This window comes from Triplophysa dalaica, chromosome 19 (genome assembly GCF_015846415.1).
Source record: "Triplophysa dalaica isolate WHDGS20190420 chromosome 19, ASM1584641v1, whole genome shotgun sequence".
NCBI lineage: Eukaryota > Metazoa > Chordata > Actinopteri > Cypriniformes > Nemacheilidae > Triplophysa > Triplophysa dalaica.
Window position 1 is genome coordinate 14349340 of NC_079560.1, and position 24903 is coordinate 14374242.

At 37.1% G+C, this 24903-nt stretch overlaps 1 protein-coding gene across 2 annotated transcripts in view; it reads left to right on the forward strand.

Moving 5' to 3' along the window:
• Nucleotides 1–24903, forward strand: part of sgcd (sarcoglycan, delta (dystrophin-associated glycoprotein)) — a 157517-nt gene that overhangs the window by 62812 nt on the left and 69802 nt on the right. Inside the window, exons 1-2 of one of the 2 annotated variants that reach the window (XM_056731718.1) lie at nucleotides 13376–13724; nucleotides 23395–23580. In XM_056731718.1, the coding sequence (XP_056587696.1) occupies nucleotides 13713–13724; nucleotides 23395–23580 (198 nt within the window). In that variant the 5' untranslated portion in view covers nucleotides 13376–13712. Of the gene's footprint in view, nucleotides 1–13375; nucleotides 13725–23394; nucleotides 23581–24903 lie in introns of those variants that run through there. The other variant, XM_056731719.1, reaches the window with a different exon arrangement.

Sequence of the window (24903 nt, forward strand, 5' to 3'; positions counted from 1 at the left end):
TTTCTTACATTTTTATAACCTGAAGAACATTTTTTGGCCATGCAGAACCTTTTGTGAAACAAAAAGGTTCCTCAGATGTTAAAGGTTCTTAATGGAACCAAAACGTTGTTCTATGGCAGTGGTCGGGAACCAATGGCTCGCGGGCCACACGTGGCTCTTTTCAAAAATTGTGTTGCTGGCCAGGTATCTTTCCCTTCACCAATATTTGATCGTTAAAAACATAATAATATATATTAATATTTCAGGTTGTCCTGTCCACTTCATGCACTTCATGCTTTTTAACCAGAGTGTGAGGTCTTTAGAAGAGCGAGCATCATTGAGCATTTATTGAAAGTTACGGCTCTCTGTGGCGTATGATACAGAACTTGTTGCCACGCTAATCAAATGTAAAAAGTTTTAAAAACACAAGGTAGCAGATGGAAGCAAACTGCGACGCGTCAGTATGGATGCGCTGTGGTTCGCTCCTCACCTCCGTGTGAGCAGTCTTACTCGCATATTAGGTACATACAACTGTCATGGTTGACAGAGGAGTTGTAATGCCAGTATGTAAGTGATTTGACCACCTACGAACCGAACTACAAAGCTATTAGCAAGACGCTAGTTATGTTCGCTTTTATGAGCTGCTGCGCAGGATTGCGTAGACCAATCGTCGTATGACATCAAAGAGGCAAGAAAGCAGCGCCCCGTGTGCCTTTGAAACGCATACTCCGATGTCAGAGATTTGCCGATCATGCAGCATTTCAAGATGTCGAACATTGCAATACAAAGTCAGAAGACACATGTGCAGTATGTTGTGAGTATCAGTACTATGAACGTGTACTTTTAAAAATTGTTATACGTTAGATATAATGAAGTTTAATTGAATGGAGGCCTAATGTAAACCTGTAAGTTGTTTATAAGTCATTGAAATATTTTTTTTTGTTTCGTTTGTTTCACTGTTTTTGCCTTGTCTGTGCACATGTTCTCTTATCGAAGGGAAAGAACAATTGATCCCCACAGGGACCATGAGTGAGAATGAGGACATAAATCAAGTTATAAGTATTGAAGACATTAAACGATTGTTATAGTTTTTTTGCGATGGCTCTTTAACGAAACTAAATTAACCAAAACTGGAAAAATGGCTCTTTGGTTAAAACAGGTTTCCGACCCTTGTTCTATGGCATCTAAGACCCTTTTGAAGCACTTTTTTTAACGTGTTCAGAACATGTACAGTACATGCATGATATGATGCTGTTGGTGTCATTCAGTTTTTTTTGTTTCTAGGAATAATGTTTTGGTCTGACTGCAAATCCCACGGGTAATTTTGAATGTGTGATGCAGAATGGTTGACTGCTATCCTCCAGACAGTGTGTCTGTATATCTCAGCAGTCTGTCTTTCTGAGCGGTGATTTCTTGATACACGAGTGGACGATGAAAATTGTATGCAGAACGGCCATTACACTTGGGAAGTCAGGAACGTCAACACCCCGAGCTCAAGAACAGTTCAGTTAAACTGTTGTGATGGATGTAATGCTGTGGCCCTCTACAGCTTAAATGAGACACCCATGCTCATGTTCGTTCATGTTCCATATCGTTACACAAAATATATTGAATCGCCATCAACACAATTTTTTTGAGTCGTAAGCACTACGTGTGTGTTCTTATCCTGTAGAAAGAATGAAGTATATCGCTGTCAGGTGGAATAAGCATCTCTCTGCTCGCTTTGATCTATTTATTTATCTGTCTGTTTGAAAGTCACCTGCTGTCGGAATCTTTGCCACCCAGACAGCTGTAACAAATAAGAAAGGAAAATTCATGCCGGTTGGAACATCTGCTCTTTTGTTACGAAATAAAGAAAAGCATTTTGTAAAGAGAAAAGTAGTATTGACCAAGTGCCAGGGCTCCATAAACTAAACAGAGAATTTCGTGTGGGGGCGCAATTTAGAGTTTTAGACAGGTACAAACAACAGCTGATTGCCCAAATGTCCTCCTTTGCCAAGAAAAGATAAGAGGTCGCAGAGTTGTGAAAATGAAACTGAAAAGCATTGATTTTTCCCTGATTGCTTTTTGTTTTTGCAGAGTGGTCAGGTTTTTGCGCTCCGGCGTCTGCGTTTGTCATCGTTTGTGAGCGCACGCGTGCGGGTCAAGGGCGGGCCGGGGATGAGGGGGTTTTATTGTAATTATGTCTAAAAAATTGTATTAGTGTAATAATCGACCTTGGGGCGCCTTCTTCCGCAATGTCACCTTCCTCCGAACTGAACTAAAAGATGAAATAAAAGCTGTCATGGCTAGCATCAATACATCAGGGTAGTAACCGCACAGGACGCTACTCTGAATGTATTGACTGTGATTAAAATGTCACTTCTTTGCCGGGACCGGCTAATTAGTATTAGCGCCACAAAGATGTTGCCTGTTTTGCAAACAATGAGCTTCCCATCTTGAAATAAAGTAAGCTAGTTTAATGGGACACCAAAAAGTAATTTCATTATGCAGATTAAATCACTTTTGAGGGGGTTTAGCAAAGTCTTGTGTACTATAAAATGTAATGAAGTAGCTGTGCTTGTTGTGAAAGGGAAAAAAAATTGTGCCATCAATGATTTGTGGGAGCTGTCAGAAATCCCACTAAGTGAAGCTAATTTATAATATATAAAGTATATATTTTCATTTTTTTGCCTTTTTATAGTTTTTTGCTAGACAGTACTGTATGGAGACAGGAATTGAAAGGGGGTACAATAGCCGGGAAAGGTCCACCAGTCGGCCACCCGTGGTTACGTTTATGATGTTTTTAAGACCAAAATACAGAGTAGTGTTAATGGGTTTTTTCTAATAAGTTAGGTTTTAGATAGTAATAAGATGCTATAAAAAGGGGCGTGGTAACATGATTTGTTATTTATGATTGAGACATTGGGGAATATGGTCGGAACCTTTCTACGGCAACCCCATCTCGCGATCACTATTGCGTAGACCCATCATCGCCGCAATATGTCAGCGGCCACATTTGGGAAGTTTTGGCTTCATTTTTCTTCGATGGAATTCAATTGGGAAACGTCATCCATCTTTCTTTATGATACATGATTTTTATCATGACAAGGTAAGCTTGTGGAAGGCTGTAGTTATAATTTTTATGTTTTGTTTACTTAGATAAATCAATTTTTAGTATATTTTAATTTACATTTTCTGTGTTTGTTTAAACCAGTAAATGTAAAACCAGTTGAGAGCAGCTATTTTGTAAAATAGCAATTATAGATTATATACCCCACAAGTTCTACTCATTTTTACAGCACATATTAATTTTTTTACACAACTTTTTAAGTTTTTGGGTTATTTGAGCGTTATGTAAACTCAATACAGCCTTAGGATGGCTTAGTGCGTGAAATAATATCAAGCAAGTGTTACAAACAAGTGACTTTTCAATGTCAAGCCATTGAATCTTACTGAAGTGATGAGATTGAAGAGTAGACACTAATAACCCCTGCAAAGACAAGCCTTTGAGACGTGGTGAAGTATCAAGGGAAAGGTTTAGCTGCACCCAGGTTTCTTTAGTGTTTACATGTGTCTGAGAGACAGAGAGAGAGAGAGAGAGAGAGAGAGAGAGAGAGAGACTGTTATTATGACATAAAATGAAAGCTGTTTAAAATGCCCTTTAGGACAAGCTGAATTTCTAATGTGCATACGTTCAAGGTTACTGAAGCCTTCTGTAATTGATCCGTCAACGTGTATAGACACAGAATATCTGTTCTGGGCTGTTAGTTTGCTATTTGGGGGCGGTTCTGCCTGTCACCCCTCACATGATGTTTATGGCCACGCTTCAATTGCTTATGTCCCGTGACTCGGTGGACGGGGTAAAGTGAAGCGAGTGGCTTTTAGAAGTGGCCAGAAAATCGAAAGAACTTTCTTAAGCTCTCTTTGGAAAAACATATCACCTCTATCACCCCGGTACTTTTGTCTTAGAACAATCTCTGGAGTCTAGGGACAGAATATGGAAAACAGCAGACTAACGCTGAACATTTCCTGTGGATTTACCAAAAATACAAATTACTCCCAATTTATTTTTTAATGTATGTTCTTGGATCTTATCGCTTTTTTTGCTTTCATCACTCTAGAGACATCAGTCTCAGATGGTTTTCCAAACATTCTTCAAGATGAATAAAAATAAAAACAAATGAGTAAATTGTTGTAATGCAGTAAGAGTACAACGGCCTAAATTGAATGTGGATGGCTTATTACCTTTGAAGAATGATGCGAAAATGTGGGTTTTTCTTGAATTGTCTGCAATCAGAAGTTAAAGAAAATGTTGAGATCTCTCCTAAACAGGAGAGGAATACTGGGTCATTTTTTTGTGTCTGGCAAAGAATCTGATAAGCAGGACACATGCTGTAAGCATTAGGTCCCATTTCTGTCTCAGAGAAGCGACTGAGACTCTGAAAACATCTCAATAAAAAAAAATTATGTACATACACAATAAAACATTTGTCTTGGTAGTCTTATGTCAAAACATAACTCAAAATAATTTCATCTGCCTTGGGAATGGCTTAGATTTTTGGCTGATTTGACTTTGCAAACTTCATTTACGACCATTTTAAAGTTGCCAGATATTCTGACAAATTTCACTCAAAAAACTTGCACAAGATAGCAGATTTCAAACTGCGTACCTCTAGGGGTCCGGTCCCAGCCAAACAACGCCATTAAGATGAATTGAAATGCTAACTGATAGCTCTGTTAAAGCGTTACTATAATTTTTCTCATTAACATCCCAGATCACGAATGCTAAAACGGTTCACGAAAAGCATTTCATGTTGACTTGTAAGAAAACAGATGCCTGATTGAAAGCATTCACACTGCGGAACATCTGTGCGGTTCAGTAAAGCGTGAACACAACTTTAATGTGAAAGAAAAATCATTCCAGCAGAGAAGAGTTTCATAACTCGCTCACAACATATAATCACCCTTCAGCCTCAAACTTCAGCGACTCTAGCTTCTATCCCTACAGCGACGCCATATACTCACATAGACAGCCATGGTACAATCTGCTCGGGCTATTGGGGCGTTCATGCTAATCAATGTTTTGTCAGCAAAATAAACACACATCAATCTTGTGGAAGGTGATCATAGCATCTGAGAGAATGACACTTTCTCACTCAGGCTCATGCAATTCAGAGTGTTTAAGGGTCATTACAGAGAAGATATGCACTCTGTTTTCAGGTCCAATCAGACTGATTCTTCTGGAGAGTAATAGAGTCTAATTACACATCTGGAATTGTACACTGCTGCTCGTGGTGGAAAGCTGTAAAGAATGTGGGAAAGAAGAAATACAAAATTATGAAATCTGCCTATAGAAATCGAGCATTGTTAGTAATTAGAGCCACGCTGAAGTTGCACGTATTACAAATGCAGAAACACTTTTCAGAAATGCATTTTTGACAAATGAAACTAAATTAAGTAGGTCATGTTCAGTTAAAACTAAAACATGATATAGTGTATAGTTTTAGTTACGACATCTTCATAAAGCAGTGAGGTACACTATCAGTCAAAAGTTTGGAAACACTTACTCATTCTTTATTTACATTTATTACACGGCTCATTTGAATGCTTGATTTTGATTGGCCAGTCGCAACATTCCAAGGGTTGTTATTTTCAATAAACGACGGCTTAAAACTAATAACACCCTTCAACCTGGATGATGCAAAACATTTTGAGAGGGGCAGTTTAATATTACACAAAAATGTATTATAAATTTGTCTTTATTTATTTAAAAAAGGATTAAATAAATTTTCCTGTTTGTGATGTTTGAAAGTCGTTTCTAACTTTAAAACCGAAACTTAACAGCTTTTCCTCGTGGAAGGTCTGTATTCATTAAATGTTAACTAATAAAATATTTAAAATTCACATTTTATGTCCAGTTTTGTGAAAATTGATAATATACGCAATTTTATGAACAAAAAGATGCATTTATATGCTTTATAGCACTAATATATCAGTCTGCTTACAAACCAACAATAAATATCACAAATGCACATATGATGACCAAAATGTTTTAATATGTATATGTTATGTCTCAATTGTATTTGTAAATGTATTTACTGTAAAGCTTTTTTGAAAAAATGCTAAATTGTTAAAAGCACTGAAGAGATTAACTAGAATTGAATTAAACATATAGATACTCTGTATATAGTTTCTGGTAAATATTTTTAGTTGTTTTTTGCCTCTCAAAAAAAGTATTTTAAGATTTTTTCTGGAAAACAAGTTTTGAGAGCTTTCCTGTAGCTCAGTGGTAAGAGCAGGGTGCTAACAATGCCAAGATCATGGGTTTGATCTGAGGGGATCGCACATACAAACATACAGGAAAATGCACTGTAAGTCGCTTTGGATAAAAGCATCTGCCAAATGTAAAATGTAAATTTGAGAGATTTACAGTGTATTGCCGCATCTTTATGGCCTCTTCTAGACATTTATCCCCAGCTGTGCGCCCTACATTTCATAGTTACAAAATACTTGGACTAAGTGCGGTAAATGGGATAAGGACCGTGTGTGCCAGGGAGAGGCCTATGGCATTTGGGTAGCATAATATCTTTCCTGTCTGTATCTACCAGCGGGGCTCCTGTTTACACACTGCTTACTGCTCCTGGGTCTTTGTTAACATTTCTTCCCCCCTCCCTTCCTCAACCAGCCTTCAGTTACCTATTGAATTCTTATAGATGTGGCAGTCGACTCTTTGACATGGCCATGTTGTCAGACCCCTGCCAAGCAGATTTGATGCCAGAGATGCTATTTGCTCAGCGATCGATGGGTCCTTTTCAAATATATCATGCGCCCCGGGCGCCATGTGGTTAGGTGTGCTTGCGCAGCTGACAGATGTCAGGACAATGGTGTGTTTGAATATGTAGTTGTGTGTGCTTGTATGTATGGTCTAGGTAAACCCTACATTGTGGGGACCAAATGTATTAACAGTCATTTTTGACCTTGTGGTGACATTTTAGGCTTATAAATCAAACTAATTGATGTTTATTTGAATATGTAAATGTGGACCATTAAGTGACGATGGAAAACTATACTTTAAAAATAAAAAATCCTTTAAAAACTTTGAGGCAGTCTTCACACGGGTATTTAAACTAATTCATGTACCCTCATAATCTTCGATTAAAATCTTAAAATGCACTTCTGCCCTGAAATGACTATCCATCTCAAATCACATAAATTAGACGGCTTGGGCGGAGCATCTGTTATAGTCTATCCGTCTTTTTTTTTTGGGTGCCACGTGCTCAATATCACACATGTGCCTAAATTTTTCTTATTACTCTTCTCTCACCTGCTTCCCGTTTGTAATTTATGAATTTGTCACGGATGATTGCCGTCACCTTTACTCGTTTTGGTTTGACTACTTTTTGTTCGTTCTGCGAGTTTCCTCTCTGCCCACCACTTTGCAGTTTCAAGAACTTCAACCTCTAGTTCCAATTTTGGATTACCTTTGTTTTCCGCTGTGTGCCTGGAGTTCCCAAGTATTTTTTGTTCCAGTTTTCAGTATTGGATTATTTTTTGTTTCTGCTGTCTGCTGAAGTTCCCGGGCATTTTTTGTTGTGATTCTATTTTGCCCTGTGTGACTAATAAACTCACTTAAACGGCTTTCCTGCATTTGAGTCCCTTTTTATCCCGTGATAGAATCCCCTCATTTAAAAATGCAACGTCTGTGTAACAAAGTTCCAAGTAAGGAAGAAAGGAGGCATGAACCGGCAAACATTAACCAACTTTTAATAAAATAAACAAACAACCAAGGGAAAGTAAAGGACCAACAGCTCCCTCACAGTCGACTGCTGGCATCACAAACGTAATAAAATATAACATAAAATCCAGGCCTGGTTCTCTCTCATCCTTCACTGCTGTCGCTCCTCCTTTAATGCTTCCATAGCTCCTCCGTGAGAGGTGTGAGACCGGTTCAATGCGCAGATGACGCTCATAACTCACATCACCGGACTTGCACCGTTCCCTCACGGCCCTCGACCCGCACTCTTAGTCACAGGCTGTTTTTATACATCCGCTCAGTTCGCAGTGAGCAATCCACGCCCACAAATTTTCTCCCTTGAAATTCCTTTTCACTCGGAAATGTGTCAGAGTACGGAAGTAAAAACGATCCCAACTTCCGATTCACGCGGACTTTAGGAAAGTAGCTGTGTAATGCTAATAAAAGCTACATTCCGTTTGCCTTCAGAGCAAAATCGTGTCACGTCTTCTTCTTCTTACTGTATCATAAACTGAAGTGGTTCATTGTCTCTATCTACTGCAGTAACTATGTACTGTGGCTTACGTTTCACTGAGAAGAGATCGTAAAGGATCTACATGAGTGGGTAAATATTTAAAGTTCGACAAGCCCAACCTATTAGGCATTAAGATTGAATCTTATCTAATGAAAACAATAAATAAACAATACAATGATAATGGTATTGTATGACATTGTTTTAAACTTCTCTATATATTTAAAACATTAGTCAGTAACAAATGTTCAGGTGTATCACATCACATAAAAATTCAGTTGTATAGTTTAGTGATTACTATAGTAAATTGTCGTATATTACAGCTGTAAAATATTACGGTAATTATCACACTACTCCTATATTTTTTTCATGTGAGACTTTAAAAATAGAAGTAGTTTCAAAGAAGCTAGCTACTTTTTTTATAGTAACTTGTAGTGTAGTTAACTACTTTTTCAGATGGGTAGCTAAGCTGTAACTTAACTACTTTCATTCATGAGTAGCTTGTAAGTTATCTAACTACAGTTTCAAAGTACCTTCCCCATTACTGCAAGGTTGACATTTTGTATGGAATTGCCTCCCAAAAAAGTTACCTATGCAGAAAGGAAGACTGCTTTTGGGGTGTTGTCAGAGAATATTTTCGCTTGAAAGATTTTAACTCTGTATGTTTGGACAGAGACTGTGTGACTAGGAATGTTTGAATACGTTGATCCAGCTATCCATGTGTGCGTTGGGTTATTTCATGTCTGCAAGTCAAACATTGGGAGATGATCATTTATCTTTAGAGCAAATAGTGGAGTCCACAAAATAGGCCTTTCTCAGTTCTGACCCACTGAACAATAGTTGCCAAGGAATTTTGAACAGTGCCTTCATTCACTCTTGGTGGATCAGGGTTTTTTTCCAGTCCCTTCATCCTCTCTCCCAGGAATTGTCTTGCTATGCCAAACCCGTCATCTTGATCATTCACAGCTTCCAAGGAACAATCAGCGTTCCGCCCCACAAAAAAAGCAGCTTTGCATAATGATGCCAATATGTTTTCTCCAAACTGTAGGAGGAATGCCTGATGCAGTGGGAGGGGTTGTGATTAACGGGGGCTAACGGCATTTCTGCCCCGCGGGGTTGTTTTGATACAGCGGCTGAATTTGCGTCCTCAGCTGCGCTGATATGAAATCTGTCTTCTTAACACACTGCACAGTTCCACATCATATCAAAACAGACACATCAGATCTGATAACCGTATTACCCAAAATAGCTGAAAAACGGTTTCTGAACTTTGCCGCAGTTTCTCCCAAAGCATTGAGATACCGTCGCAATCTCAGTATAGCGTTGGACTGCGGATAAGTGCACGTTGGCAGCAAAGTGTTTATTTCTTCTTTGAAAACCGACTTGGCCTCATAAACAGCAACACAAACACGACTAATGTTCGGCCTCAACGGTACCGCTGCCATAATGGAAAGGAGCGGATTTCATTATGCCTAATAAGTAGGCTCCCTCACTGGAGAACACTCATTATTCTCCTTCCCTGGTCTCCTTACATAGCACGTTTAGTTTACTTCCTGCACATGCTCGTCCAGGTCAATTTTGTGCGTTCGCATCAATAGAGTCAAAGTTGGACACCTTCATATCAGTAACGTGAACCACTGGGACTCAAGTTGATATAATTGAGATGACGTTATGTCTGGCAATACAGTTACTTTGTACTTGACGTGAACACAGCCTGAAACATCATGTGACAATCTCACCCAACTCAACTTAACCTTTCTGGGATGTGATGCGAAATGACGTGGGTTAAAGTCTTAAATTCAGACTGTGATAGCGCTGCAACATCAGTTTAAATAAAGCAGAATAAATTGTAAAAGAAATCTATCACCGTTGTATGATAAAATGCGCTTTCATTCGCTGAATCAGCAAAGTCTTTAGTAATCCCCTTCTTGTTTTGCTCCAGCGCTATTTGCTCTTTGGATGTTTTATTGCCTCTGCCCCTCAAAGGACTTTTTGGCTTTCTAGTTTTGAGGGCTGTGGTTGTTTTTGGCAGGAGATAATTTAATAATGTCCGTCAATACCGTTGTTAGCGGGAAGGTTTTACAAATTACTGTATGTTTGGAGTGGCTAATACATCATAATAGCAGCAACTGCGTGCTTAACAATATGCTAGCAACAAAGCGAGAGAATTTTCTGCTGAGTTCAGCTTCTTGTGTGTTTAAACAATATTTAAATGCAAACTGAAAAACATTATTCGCATTAAAGAATGAAAATAGCTTGTAAATGGTTTGTGCATGCAAAATCATTCCTGCTTGTATATTTCAAGTCTTTGGGAAATTATACAACGGCTTTATGTGGAACAGACCCCAAGCTTAAAGGGAACATTAAGGGGGACATTTCATTTAGCCAGCTCAGAAAAGCTGTAAAACCCCAACAGCCAGTTTATTCGACTGAAACTTTTTCAAATTGCAGCCAGTTTTCACTTAGGTAGTTAGCTATTTGAATACAACCTCCTCCAAGTATCCTTACATTGCTGCAGACCACCCCCTTCAAACCCATTTTGTACACAAGTATAAAAGTTAGCTAAATCCAAAATCGCATACTGTTACAGTACGTACTAAAGTTAATGAATTACATACAGGACCTATCCAGTGATAAAACAATACGTTCTATATAGTATAGGTGGATGCTTTGTCTGGACATTCTACGTCTGCCATTTGTTCATTGTCATATGACTTATATACTGTTAGACCTATGGATTAGAAAATACAGTTGCAAAAATAATGTCTTATGTGTTGTTAAACAAGCACAATTGAACCATGAGAAATATACTTCTTGGTATCTATATCCTCATATCTGCCTTACGGATTTCCGCAAATTTTTTTTTTTTAATTATTGAAATTGCCATCTTCTCAGTTCACATGTCATCATTGGATAGAATAGTCTCCATCGAATGAATACTTAAAAATCACAGCAAAACAGGTACATTCTGTTAATATTGCATACATATTTTGCCTACTATATTGTATTGAATTGGCCGGTTTCGGATACAGCTTTCGTTTTAGCAAGCGTTGGACAATGAAGGAATACTGGCATTGAAGCTGCTCTGTGTTCGGCTAAAAAATCTTACAGAAAGTGAGGGGTGTGGTGAGCAGTAGCTCTTTCTCATTTTAAGAGACATGCACCGAAACATATCGATGTGACCATGAGCAAAGTTGTTTTGCATGACCATTGAAAACTTTTTAACCACATTATCATGTTACAGACATTTCCAAGAATGGATCATTTTATAAGACCCTTAAACATATTCCACCAAATATGTTTGTCTAATGTCTCCTTTAAGGCATGAAAATTCACTCAAATACTTGCTAAATGCTAATGTTGCTATGCCTTCTTTCCTGGATTTAATGCATTTGTTTTGTATCTTTCTGGTAAGTTTTTCTAAGTAATTCTCCTTATCTGACTTATTGGGGTCTATAGGGCAGTTTTCTTTGCAAATGTCTCATGAAACAATATTTATTGCCAAAGTTGCTACAGTACAAATACATTTCTATTCAGATGTATACATTCAACATTCGCCAATTATTTACGTTTGGAAACTATATTATGTCTTTATAATATTCCAGTTAAAATCTTAAGTTAAAAGTTCAGAAGTTTTTTTAATTTAATTTAAAGTATATAAAAATATTTTAAGGACTAGGTCGCTCACAAAATGTTCAATATATTTGGTCCTTGAGATTATTAAGTTTCCACATTTGTTGAATGATCGTTCCGCTGCTACAATATCAGCAGATTCAGTGGGCATCTTTAAGAATCGGATCTTGCGTCAACATGACCAATAAGTACTGACTTCTAATTTTTTCTACTCTATCTATCCTAAAAAAAAACTTAGCTTTGTATACTGTGGTGGGCTATATGAGACAATTTTTTTTACTGCATTTCTATTTTTTGTTGTTCTTATGTTGTTCCAATTGCTTCTATTGTTTACCTCATTTTCTTTGGATAAACGCGTCTCTTAAATGACTAAATGTAAATGTAAGAACTACTCATTGCGTGACGGACCCATCTTCGTTTCAATTTAATTTAATGCAAAAGCGTTAGAACAGTGGAAATCAACCAATTTAGATAGCCTTACTATATAACATATTGAACTAATTGTGTCTATATGCAAGTTATTTAAATAACTCTCCAAGTTGACATACACATTTACTCTCTTTGATTCATATTTACAAGTGAAATCTAGGAGACACCAACTCTGAGGTAACGACAAAATGCAGAAGGTTGGGTGGAGAATGTATTCGACCCGACAACAACATTATACAGCGAGGTTACATGGAAATAGTGCTTCTAAATCCTGATTCCAAATTCAGACTCTAATTGGTTGTTTTCAAACCCTTAACAAAGAGTGTAAAAACACCCTGAATAAATTCAGCCAACAAACACGCATAACACACTTTTTGTTACAGCGACATCAACTAAGCACAAATATATTGATGCAAATTTTAGCTTCCTTACAAATACACCACCAGCATTAAAATCCTACATATCGCTGCTTTCCTTGTGATACCTCATATCTCCATAATTCAATTTTTTTGTCATTATTATCATTCTCTTTTTTTTGCTTGTCACTGGACTTTGAAATTCCAAAAAATTCCCATAAAAGTTACTACAAAAAGTATTAAAACGTGCTTGTCGACTTTGACAGCACAGTATTTCATCACTTTGAAGTACAGTGTATTTTCCATTTCCTGAAAAACAGCAAATGGGATTTACTAGGTTTCAGAAGTATATTGATTCGTCTTTAAGGGATTCTGTGTATTGCACATGTAGATTTACACACATGCAAAAACTTCCTGCTAAACTTGCCGATTAAAAATGCCACTTCTAAGGAGGCGACCTAAACAATGAGTACTATAATTCATCACACCGATGAGTTGTTTGCATGCAAAATGGATAATCCTGTGTGGAGAAAGCTTTGTGACCATTTTACCAGCAGGGCAGGCACATCGAGTGGAAAAGTAAATGTGTTTTTCCTATTTCCGAGGCTCGACTGAGTCATATACACACTGAAACACGTGTACATCAAGAGGGTGGAGAGACCGCTCAGAAAAACCTCACACACAGACGCCAACCTACCCCCTTACTTCCCCCACGCGTCTATATCTGGCCGGCGACCGGGGGGGCAGTTTCACACAAGCAGGTCTCGGTTTATATTCTCCTGCTCTTCTCTTAAAGCTCGACTGGTTAGGCTGCAGATACGCGACTGGGCGCAGAGACTCCAGGAATTTCCTGCAGACTTTGGGGCAGGGATTTTGGCTTTCGTGTCTGTTGTTGGAAAAGCTGACGGGGTCGGAAAAGGGGAATTGTAACTGCCTGGAGTCAGTCAGAAATAGAAAGAGAGCGAGAACAGTAGAGGCCTCATGCCATCTTTTGAGGGTGTCTCGGTGTACTTTTATCCTCCTGCTGCACACTTCTCCGAACGCTAGCTAGAACTTCAGGTTGAGAGCCATGGTCAGGACGGTAAGTTTTGAAGTTTGTTGTTTCTGACCTGTTTTCGTGTGAAGAGATGCATGTGACTTCCTGGCAGTGGAGAGAGAGGGCTGTGCTGAATGTGAAGGGCTACTTCATTGTTTTGGGGGTGGATAGAAGTTTCCTTTCTGCGCAGTAGTTTGAGTTGGTGTTATTTTTAACTCTCTCTCTCTCTCTATCTCGCTTGCTCATTCAGTTCCATTGTATCGGATAATTCTTGCTGTGAATTGTGATCTCAGAATAGATGTTTTAAGTTAATTGGAAGCCAATAAGAAACAATTTGAATATGCCAGAAGTTTTCCCAAAAGTAACACAAAGGGATTTTTCCGTCGCTCTGTTTCTCTCTCTCTTCTGTCCGATTTCCTCAAGAGAAGCCAGATGCTACTGCTGCACTAGTTCCCCATATCACCGCTTCCCCACATTTGGTTTCAATTACTCTGGCCCTCTGGGAAGCATACTACTATAAATAAGGAACAAAGGGGTTTTCTTTGGAAAGATTGCAGTTACCGACAGGATTCACGACCAGAGAGAGGTCGAACGCTGTGAGAGTCTGGTGGCGTGGCAGAGGCTGAATGTTGCTGTCGCTGTTGTGATTGTCTGCGATGATGCCAGGTCAAAGTAGGCAGGGCAGAAAAGAAGAGGGGGGTTGGCGGGACTTTGGCGAGAGAGTGAGAGAAACAGCTGTGTATGTTATGAGACGTTCGGGTTACTTTCTGCCCTTTATAGGGACCGAGTTAAAAACAGCCCCCCTCCTTGAACATGATCAGCAGCTGCTGCGCATTTAAACTGACCTGACATCAGTCTCTGGAAGATGCTTAAGATCGCAGAGAAGTTTGGGATAGTAGAATATGGGAATACGAATACAATGACAATGACAGGGGCTTGATGACGTCACACGCTAATTAGCATATGCGTGACGTCATCAGGTAGTTCAAATACTGCGTTCAAGAAACCTTGAAAGTGGGATATTTTAACAAAAAGTATTTAGTAACAGTATTGTTGCTAAGGATTAAGTACCATTAAAGATTACAAGTATCTTCTTACATTAAAAGAGCACCGTTCCATGAATAATGTCCGGGTTGAAGCTGGACTTATTGGATTTCCAGGAGTGGGCGGAGGCAGCAAGTTATAACTTCAGACCCATTTCAGTTCTACTCTATGAACATTACACACAGCTTATTGCCTGATAAAGCCGTTGTCATTTACATATTTTCTGTTTCTGTTGTCAGTTCTGTTTTATAACAGACATATTGTCTGGAAATATCACCACACACACCTTAAGAGTGGAGATTTCGGCTAAATTCTGTCCCAAAGCAAATACAAAAGCCTCTGTCTTTGTAACCATTTGGTTTTACATACGAATTGTGTTTGTGCTTATATATCCAAACATTCGATACCAGTGGCAGGTTTTGGAACAGCTGTTTTGTACTAACAAGCCGGCCGCCGTACAGTGAAGCGAGATACTCTTATTATGTGTAGACGGAAGGGTCTCTAATACTTACAACTGGAGAAACCGTAACGACTGACAAAACACAATGACATCCCTTAAAAACACTAGCATCTTAATTCCTTTCCTGCTTTACGCTGAAGCCAGGGCGCTAGCATTAGCCGAAAAACATATTTGGCTTCTCCCTGCAGTCTACTGCTCAATCACAGACACATAGGAAAGCGAGACCTCGCGCTAGTAGGGCGCACTGACGACATTTTCCCAATGAATGAAAGCAACGGTCTATCCAAAAAGACGTTAGGTTTGTCGTTATCAGTGTCTTCTGAACCAAAGCCGCTAAAGGGGGCAGAAAAGTCGCTTAATGTAGTGAAAGAGTTGATACTTAGCAACAATGATGAATGAATTGGTAACAGTGCGTCACTATAGTCGTGGTGGGGAGGATTTTTGGCATGGCGGCCCACTAGAGCAAATGATAATAGCGGAAACACTGAGTGATATGGTCTTTCTTTAAAGAAGAATTTCTGGGGGATTTTTTTTAACTTGTGATAGCAAAAATGTTGTCTCGCTCTTCTCCCTTAACTGGTAAACCATTGCAATAGCAAGGCAAAGGTCAAGGGCTTGAAGGAAATTTATACAGATATAATCTTTATCTTAAATCTGACAAGAAGAGAATAAAAGCTTCTGTAAATGTTTAAATGTAATCTAAATGTCATTTTAAATAAATATAAATTTCAATGCTGTGTAATTCACTGAAAATAATTTATTATCACTTAGTATGAATTTCAACATTTATTAATACATCTATTTATTACTGTACACAGATAAAGGCATAAATTGTTTTATATATAATTTTAAAGTAACCAAAGCAGTGACATCTTAAAGGTCCGATGTTTGAAATATACGGACATCTAGCGGTGTGGATGCGAATTACAACCAACGTCTCACTCCATCCCTCCCTTTCGATGCTCTACAGAGGCTGACACAGGACTAAGATGTTGTCATGTTTTCGCTTCTTTCCCGAAAGAGGCCGCATATTTATGAAACGTGCACTGTAGAGCAGTTTGTCCGTTTACAGCTACTGTAGAAACAACATGACAAATTTCTTTGTAGGGGGACTTGCGGTGTAGGAGGATAGAAATAGCTCATTCTAAGGTTATAAAAACATACTTCATTGTGTAACACATATGTATGAATAGTTTGGTTCCAAAATGAGATAACTCAAAAATCATGTTTTTTTATCATGCATTTCAATTAATATCAATCAAACTACAGATGGTTTGATTTGATTTAAGCCATAATAATAATTAAAAAATACAGCTAAATAATACAATAAAACATAATAAAAATAAGATATTCATTTTGGAACCAAACTCTTAATGTTTATTATAAATTGCATTTCTGTCAATAGATCTTCTGAAAAATTACATATTGGACCTTTAAGAGGCAAACCTGATTTATATCTCACTGGTCACCAAGTCTATTTTTCAGTCCTGTGACCTTGTATGACGGAAATAGTTTAAACTTGTTTTTAAACCACTGATGTGAGTAAATAGCTTTCTGTGCATTTGGTTATTCTGCCTGTCGTTTTTACTGTGAGCTGATATTATATGTGAAGCGCATCAATATTAACTGAAGTAGTAGTTTACCTTAGCAAACAGCGTCACACTAATGAGGTGTATTTATTTGCAGCGATTTGGAAAAGTACTCAAACTGTCAACCAATTCATGCGTCAAATAATAATAAAGAGCTGAAACATACTGTTTGCATGAGTTTGCACAGATTTAAACAGACCAACTGCCCTAATGAGGATGCATTTGTTTAACAATAGGCCTTTATCTGTGAATCATTAAAATAACAGTTTTCTGAATAAAACCCTCACAGTTATGGGCTCATCATTATACAGCTTGTGAATCTGAAGGACAGTTCTAAACGACGAGAGACAAGAGCTGTTTAATTACAGCAGAAAACGTGTGAATTGAAACAATATCCAGTTTGAATGCCCGCCCAGGAACTGGTTGTTTATTTATGTGGATGTTGACGTTACATTAAACCAGGTCAGCATCAATGTGTGTTTCACAATTTTCTTATAATTTGTGTGATGTGTTTAGCGAATCCTACAGTATATATAAATAGATTGACTTACGTCAAAAGTTTTTGGTCACTTTTCCCATATTTTAGTAAATTTAATTTAATGGAATAACACAAATGTTACTGTGGGAATTGTTGTCACTATAGAAAATGTAAAAAATAATAAAATTACATTATATTATATTTTAGCATTTTTTTTTTATGAGGTGTCACCCTGAGATGTCTTTAAAAAGTATGGAAAGATTATCTATTCTGGACTTTTATTCGGTGCTTTTCTGTTTAAGTCATGGATTTCCAAAACAATTAAATTCTACAATTTTTTTTAACATTTACAATTAGCATACACCTTTAGATTCAAAGATTTGGAAGATTAAAATAAACATTTTATTCAAGTGACCCTAAACTTTTGGTAGGGTACATGGAAAGCTACAATCATTTGGAAAATAAGATAATACTAATTTACAAATTATTTAATAATAATAATGATGATAATAAAAATAAAAATAAGAAAAAGAATAATATATATATTTTTTTATGATAATTACAATAATATTATTATTATTTAACAATTCTTTGTTTAAAAAGCACTGACAGTAATACTGTGAAAAAAAATCTGTCCTTAAATCTTTAAATATACTTGATGCTTTATTTTATGTAGCAGAGATCAGAGTAATGTCTTGTGACCGTGTGCCTTGCATTCAGTCTGAAACCAGTCACAAGACACGGATGACTGCTATAGCTCAGAGGATACAACCGGGCTTTTGAGACCATATGCGACAAAACCATGTTTATCCTTAATGTACAAACAAACAAATACACAGAGATGTGCTAAATAAAAGCTGAAAACCAAAGCAAATGGTTCGTGTATTAGCTTTTGGCTCCAAGCGTCACAGAGACACAGAGGAATGAGTGAGAGTGTATGTTAAAACAAGACTCTTGAAGGTGACAGCACAGGCCTCCAGCGCTACCAGTAAGCTGCCAGTAAACGCATGCACGAGGGAGCCAGACTCAGCCACAAACAGGTGTTTCATATTCTGCGGCTTCTGACAATTTTGATTTACAGAGCCAACAGTAAAATACCGTTGGCTCAGAAATCTCTAGCACTGAAATCTGCAAGGAACAGCGTGGGGATGACATTTGTTATTAAAGCAGGATTAAGGTGCAACTTGAAAATAACTGTAGTCTAGAAATCGTTTTTTATCTGTGGTCTCAGAGCAGTATCATTGCTGTATGTTTCTATCATGTATTCTTTCACTCCAGATATTCAGATGAGACATAAGAAAAAAAAAATTGTATGTATCTATTTTTTCATGAATAATAGAATAATAAAATAAATTAATACATTTAAAGTCCGGGTATAACAATATTAAATGTGTTCTGAGTGTGTCACACAAATACAAAATGTTGTATTAATATTGTTATTGAGCAAATCACCAAATTTGAATGATAAAAACCTCCAAATAAATAAAACAAGGTATCAAAATCTTAAAACTAAAGAGCAGAACTCCCTGCTATCAAACATTGGGGGCGTGTCCCCTGTCTGCGCTGAAGCCACACCCATTCCCATCTCTCAACCTGAGGACCCAGTGAAAGGTTTACGGGAGGATTTGAATTCGAAAGCGCGCGATATTCATCAATAGAAAATCACTAAAGTGCATTGCAATCCCACCTGTGATCCTTCATCCTTCCTTTTGCGTTAGGAGAGTGTGAAAGAGGCTGAAAGCTTGTGAGAGATGAGCTCGTGATTGAGCGGATCACTGATGCTAAGGCTCTTGTGTTGGTGTGTGGATTAACTTCACAATTCAGTACTACATACTTCTTCGTAATGTGTTTGAGCAATATATTTATTTTTAACATTTATAATGTGCTACAAAAACAATTCTCAAAAACCACGTTATTTGCTAAAAGCAGCTCAGTGAAATGTGTGTTCTTGCGAATGTGTTTTCACTATGTTGTGAGTTAGATCAATAGTTCTTGCTCTTCAGCTTTCAGGATTTTTTTCCCCGTTTTATTTCGGTGATGTTACCATACAGACTAACATCTGTAGTGTTTGATACAAACAGGGCGGAACATTGACACTTCGCTTCACAGATGAGTAACGCACCATCTCTTCCTCTCCCCAAGGAGCCAGCAGAGTAGAGTGCCGTTTTACCTCCTCACCCCATCCAGCAACTCTATTCATATCTTAGAAACGTCTTCAGAAATTGGATAAACATTTTTCTTCAGTTTGTTTGATCCTCTCTTTTAATCTTATGTGATCTTGTTATATGATATTATTAATTAAATTATCAGAAGAAAATAATATAATTTCCTGTCTGCCAGTCATCTCTGTGTATCCTATAAGTTTGTGTGCTCATTTGTTGTAATGTAATGTGTATTGTACTGTTATATTTCATCTGTGAATGAGACATGAGTTAAATCACATGAGGAGATGGAGCTCTGAAGAGAGCACGAGATCTCCACTAGTTTGCTTCAAAAGCCTGTAAACAGTACATTACGCAAGAAGGAACATTAGGACAGTAAACATTAAACCTGAAATTATCTAAAATAACTGCAATGATAATCCTTCTATTGAAGTTAAGTGTGAACCAAGACATAAAGCAACCTGGTTTCAATTATTAAGACAGACAGACCTTTTGAATGATTTAGTATAGGTTATAAATTGATGTGCTTCAAACTATTATTCTTGACATTGCCTACAGTCATGTTCATTTTTAAAAGGTAACTGCACATTGTGCAATCAGTTTGCTTAGTAAAACTAGATTTTATAATCCCAAATTTTTTAATCACAGATTATTACATCACAGGGGTTGACATTAACGCGCTTGTCAAGTGAATGTTTTGTCCAGGCAAGTTAGAGAGAATTTGTATCTTAAAAACCAAAATTACAACGGTGCGACATGTATGTGGAATAATAAGAATATGTGCATTAGACAGACCTACGTGTTTGTGTGAAGTGCGTTTGTCGTAGTTGTGCTTGTTTATGCGTGATAATGATCAATGGCGCACCGCACTGAGTCCATGTATCTAGATACGGACACATAATCGAATCCTGTTGTTTAAGTGTCATCTGGCTGTTTAAGTGTCTGTGTCAATTATGTGCATAGTTTAACATACAACACGAGTGATGGTCGAGGATTTATCTGCAGCTGCACTGTATGAGGATATGAACACATGAACTTCATCTCAAGAGTTGCTCTGAGAATTTATTTTATGAGTGTTTTACTACTACTTATTATTTACTACTATTATTTTTACAAAAACTCAAATGTCTTCCAGAAGACCTGTCAAAACAAAGGTCGGGTTTAATTGAACACTCGGACGAAAAATACTGTATTGTACTATAGTATTTGCTTTTGAAAATTGTAGTGCCCTTGTAGTAAATTGATAAACACTGTGCACTATAGAAAAAGTTAAAAAAAAACTATAGTATCTAAGAATTTTACTGCAGTTTACTATAGTCATTTATGTAGACAAATATGCCATTATTGTATAGTAAAAAAACAGAATTTAGAAAAATTGTTATACATTTAAAGAATCTAATCTAAAAACCGTCTAAATTTATCAATTTGTATGTAACATTAATGTCTTTTGTCAGTTACCTGCCTATTTATGATGAACTGCACTTGCATATTATTTAATGATGACAACAGACAATTTATACTTGTGCTATACCGTTTGGCCTGTGCTACCAAACATTAAACCTTTATAACATCAGTGCTATGTGCAAAAAAAGTTAACTTACAATCTTAACACTAATAATAATAATTACTGCTTGCCTTTGTATTATAGCAGTCATGGAGAGTAGGTCTATAACCAAATTTAGGTGGCCAAAGCGAACACGAGTTAAAATGCTTTGATGCAAACTTGACCAAATCCGAAACAATTTTAGTGATTACATTATATTATAATTCAAATTAAATATAATTGTGTATCTCTGGACAAGTAATTTTTGTATTCCGACAAGTGAATGACAAATGTATTTGACAATACTTAATGTCAAGCCCTGCATAAAATCCATTGGTTAGTGTTCCACAAAATGTAGTATGTAACCAATATGCTGGTAAGAAGGAAAAACGGGGTAAAGACTAAATATAGAATAAGATAGATATAGGAGAACAGTACAAAACTTCTGAGGGGTCATCAGGTGGGTACACTCTTTCCTTGGTTTTGAAAATAAATCCCCACATTACAATGCAATTTAACAAGGACATTGCCTTAAGTTCTTTTAATTTTCAAAAGGAAAGTGCAGACTGGGCAATATGATCTCTGTTAACCTGCAGTTAATATACCTGCGGTGCCATGCTCTGCTTTATCTCACGAGGGGCGAATTTCATTAACGAAACAAAGTTACATTTAATTAATCTTTAAAGTAACAAGTTCCTTATGAAGAGTGGGTGTCGCTTTCTCAGTTTATAACCTGCGATTTTAAAGAAAAGACAAAACATACATCTGTAGAATATTATGTTGTTAATGTACTTTTCCCTGCAATATCAATTAAGATACTGTTTATATTTTTAGATTGCAAGAATTAATGAGAAACAGTAGGTTTCATGTGAAATAATGTACTTTGATAGTTAGACCAGTTAAGTTAAGTTTAAGGTCATCTATAAACATTTTCTGATGTTAAATGGGGCACTTGGCCAATTAACATGTTATTACTAGAATAACAATTAGAATCTCAGTAACAAGTGATTTCAGTTAAGATCATGATACAAAAGTTCAAAAGCTTTTTTATAGCAAATCTCGGAAGTTATGGGTCTATAGATGTGTAAGGTATTAAATATAAACCCACCATAAAAAAAAATTATTAGTAAAAAATGTGACAACTATAGCCCCCTTCCAGCAAAGTACTTTAACGGCAACAAATGTTTTTTTTTCAATGACTCCCATTAGTCTGTCCACAAGTTCTCATTTACTGTATGTAAAATCTTAAACCAAATTAATGGTGGCTCAGAAAGTAAAATTACACCCCTGATCCGATACCTAGATACATTAAATAAATATCACACTGGCCAAAGGATATATGTAGTTTTGATGTGCCTGTTTTGTCAATATGTCCATTGACAGAATAACACTAGAAAATAATAACAGAGCCCAGAGCTTTATGGGAGTGCAAAGCTAAGCCAGCAAACACTTTAAAATCAAGTTTAATGGACGGTGGCCGAAAACTGTTACAAGCATTCTTCCAATAATCTTTCTGTGTGTTCATCAAAACAGAGAAACTTACAGATCTGGATCACCTTCAGGGTGATTTAATGCTGACAGAATTTTCCTTTTGGGTGAACTGTAACTTTAAGACATTAATAATACTGACTGGGTCACCCTTCTATCATGGGTATTCCACCATCAGAGTTTTTATGGCTGAGTGATACACTTCCATTCATTTTCAGTTTGATTTATTATTAAATGGTTTTTTGTTTTATTCTAAACAGGCAGTCCATAACAAGGCTCGGTCTCAAAATTCACGTTTTTTAAACACAGTGTATTTACGCCTTTACTAAACTCTTAAAATAAGTCAACCAGAAAGTCTGAATGAAAAGGGCATTAAAGGGCAACAGCACTCAAATATAATTCAACTCAAGCCTGACTTTAATAACAGTATGTCTGCTATTTGCTTCCCGTTCCTTTTGAAGCTCTATAACATGAAAGGCCCTCTGCTTCAAATGCTGTGATTATACACTACAAGGTGCGATAAGGGCAGAATGTGTATGTGAAACCCACGTTGAATTTTCATTGTGTGCTCTTGTACATTGGAAGTTTCGAGAGCTGTCGGGAGTCATTTGTTTCAGTGTGGCCTCAATGTACGTGCTTGTCAAATGTGATTTGACTCCGAATCAACTCCGGCAACTCAAAATGCTGCCAACAGTAAGTTCTATTCTGTACGGAGATATTAGCCTCGTATTATGTCACTTGAAATATACCGTGTCTTTTCGTGCTTTATACCGGACTATTAGAATGTCAACATAAATAGAGGCCATTCAAGCTTAATGGTGCAGAACCACATTAATACAGAAGTCAAAGGGGATTGCGGGATAGCCGATCAATGATCATTCAGCGACCATCCAGTCAAGCTTGACCTCAGACAGAACGTTCCATTAATGTTTTATTTGTGTTTGTTCGCAGATGACCCAGGAACAGTGTCCACATAGGAACAATGTTCAAAGCACCGAAAAGCCACAAGTGTATAAAGTGGGAATCTACGGCTGGCGGAAACGTTGCCTTTACTTTTTTGTTCTCCTCCTCATGATCCTCATCGTGGTCAACCTCGCTCTCACCATCTGGATCCTCAAAGTCATGAACTTCACCATAGTAAGTATGGGTTTTTTACTCTGGACCAGTGTATGTTTAATGTGTGATGTTCTTATGTGCTATGAATCTGTCAAGCGGCCAGATTGGCAAGAGGTGTTCATCACCTGTATATGACTGAAGGTATTTTGAGAAATGTGGTTCCATATAATGGAAGTCAACAGAGGTCAGTGTTGCTTAGTTACCAACATTCTTCATAATATCTTCTTTTGTGTTCTGCAGAAGACAGTCATACAGGTTTGTAATGAACTGAGGGGGAATAAATGAGAAAGGAACTTTCATTTTTTGGATGAACTATTCCTTTAAGCACATTTTAATGGAGTCTCTTGTAGCTATATTGGGTCTTGGGTCCATTAGGCCAACTCAGTACAGATACCACAGTATATAAATCTAAAAATATTTCAAAATGCTGGCTATCTAGGCTTTGAGCGACTTGAAAAAAATAAGTGAAAGAAATATCAAGTTTCCGTCACATAGATCTTCTAGTAGTGCTTGAGTAATTTCTTCAAAGCGATATCCTATTTCTGAGGTGTTATTATCTTTTTTTATCACGTGATTTGCTCATTCAGCTCTTTTAGCTATCTGTTATATTGTATACACTATCTGCAAAGGAACTGAAGACATACTGCTGTCCATTTACAGTATGTTGAAATGCTATCGAAATGAAAATAATTGAATGAAAGATTTGCATAGTACATTAATCATTTTCTTTTTCAATTCTTGTAGAGTCTTGTGTCTAAACAAGCAGCAATATTAAGAGACGCATCTGAGACATAAATGAAAATGACTTGAGAAGTGCACTAGTTGGAAGATTTTGTAACTCTTATGTTTGTTGGTCAGTTGGCCACCCAGATGCATGAGATGAGAAAATGCCCAACATGGTGTCTGTTTCTGGCTTATATTTTGGTAAATTGCTCTACAACACTCAGGAAAAGCTCACCTTGTATTACGTTTAATTTAAAAAATGACATCCTACATGGTTGTATACAGCAGTAGATGACACATTTACTGTTTGTATTTATTGTTTGTGAAGTACCACCTTCATGTTTACAGTTATTTGGACAATCTGCTTTGCTGCAGCTGAGTAAATTCACAGTGAACAGTGATCAGATTTTATTGAGACAGTCACTGCTGGTGTCTTTGCTCTAGAGAAGATGCTTTATTTTATCTCAATTTGCATGTCCAGTCTCATAGTCATTTTACCTGATTGGCTTTTACAACCATTTTAATTTAAACTAAACAACATAAATAGAGAAATAAAGTTAAAGTCTCCTGACAGTCTATGCAAGTGCTTCTGTTCTATTCTGTTTGTTATTACAGCCTTAA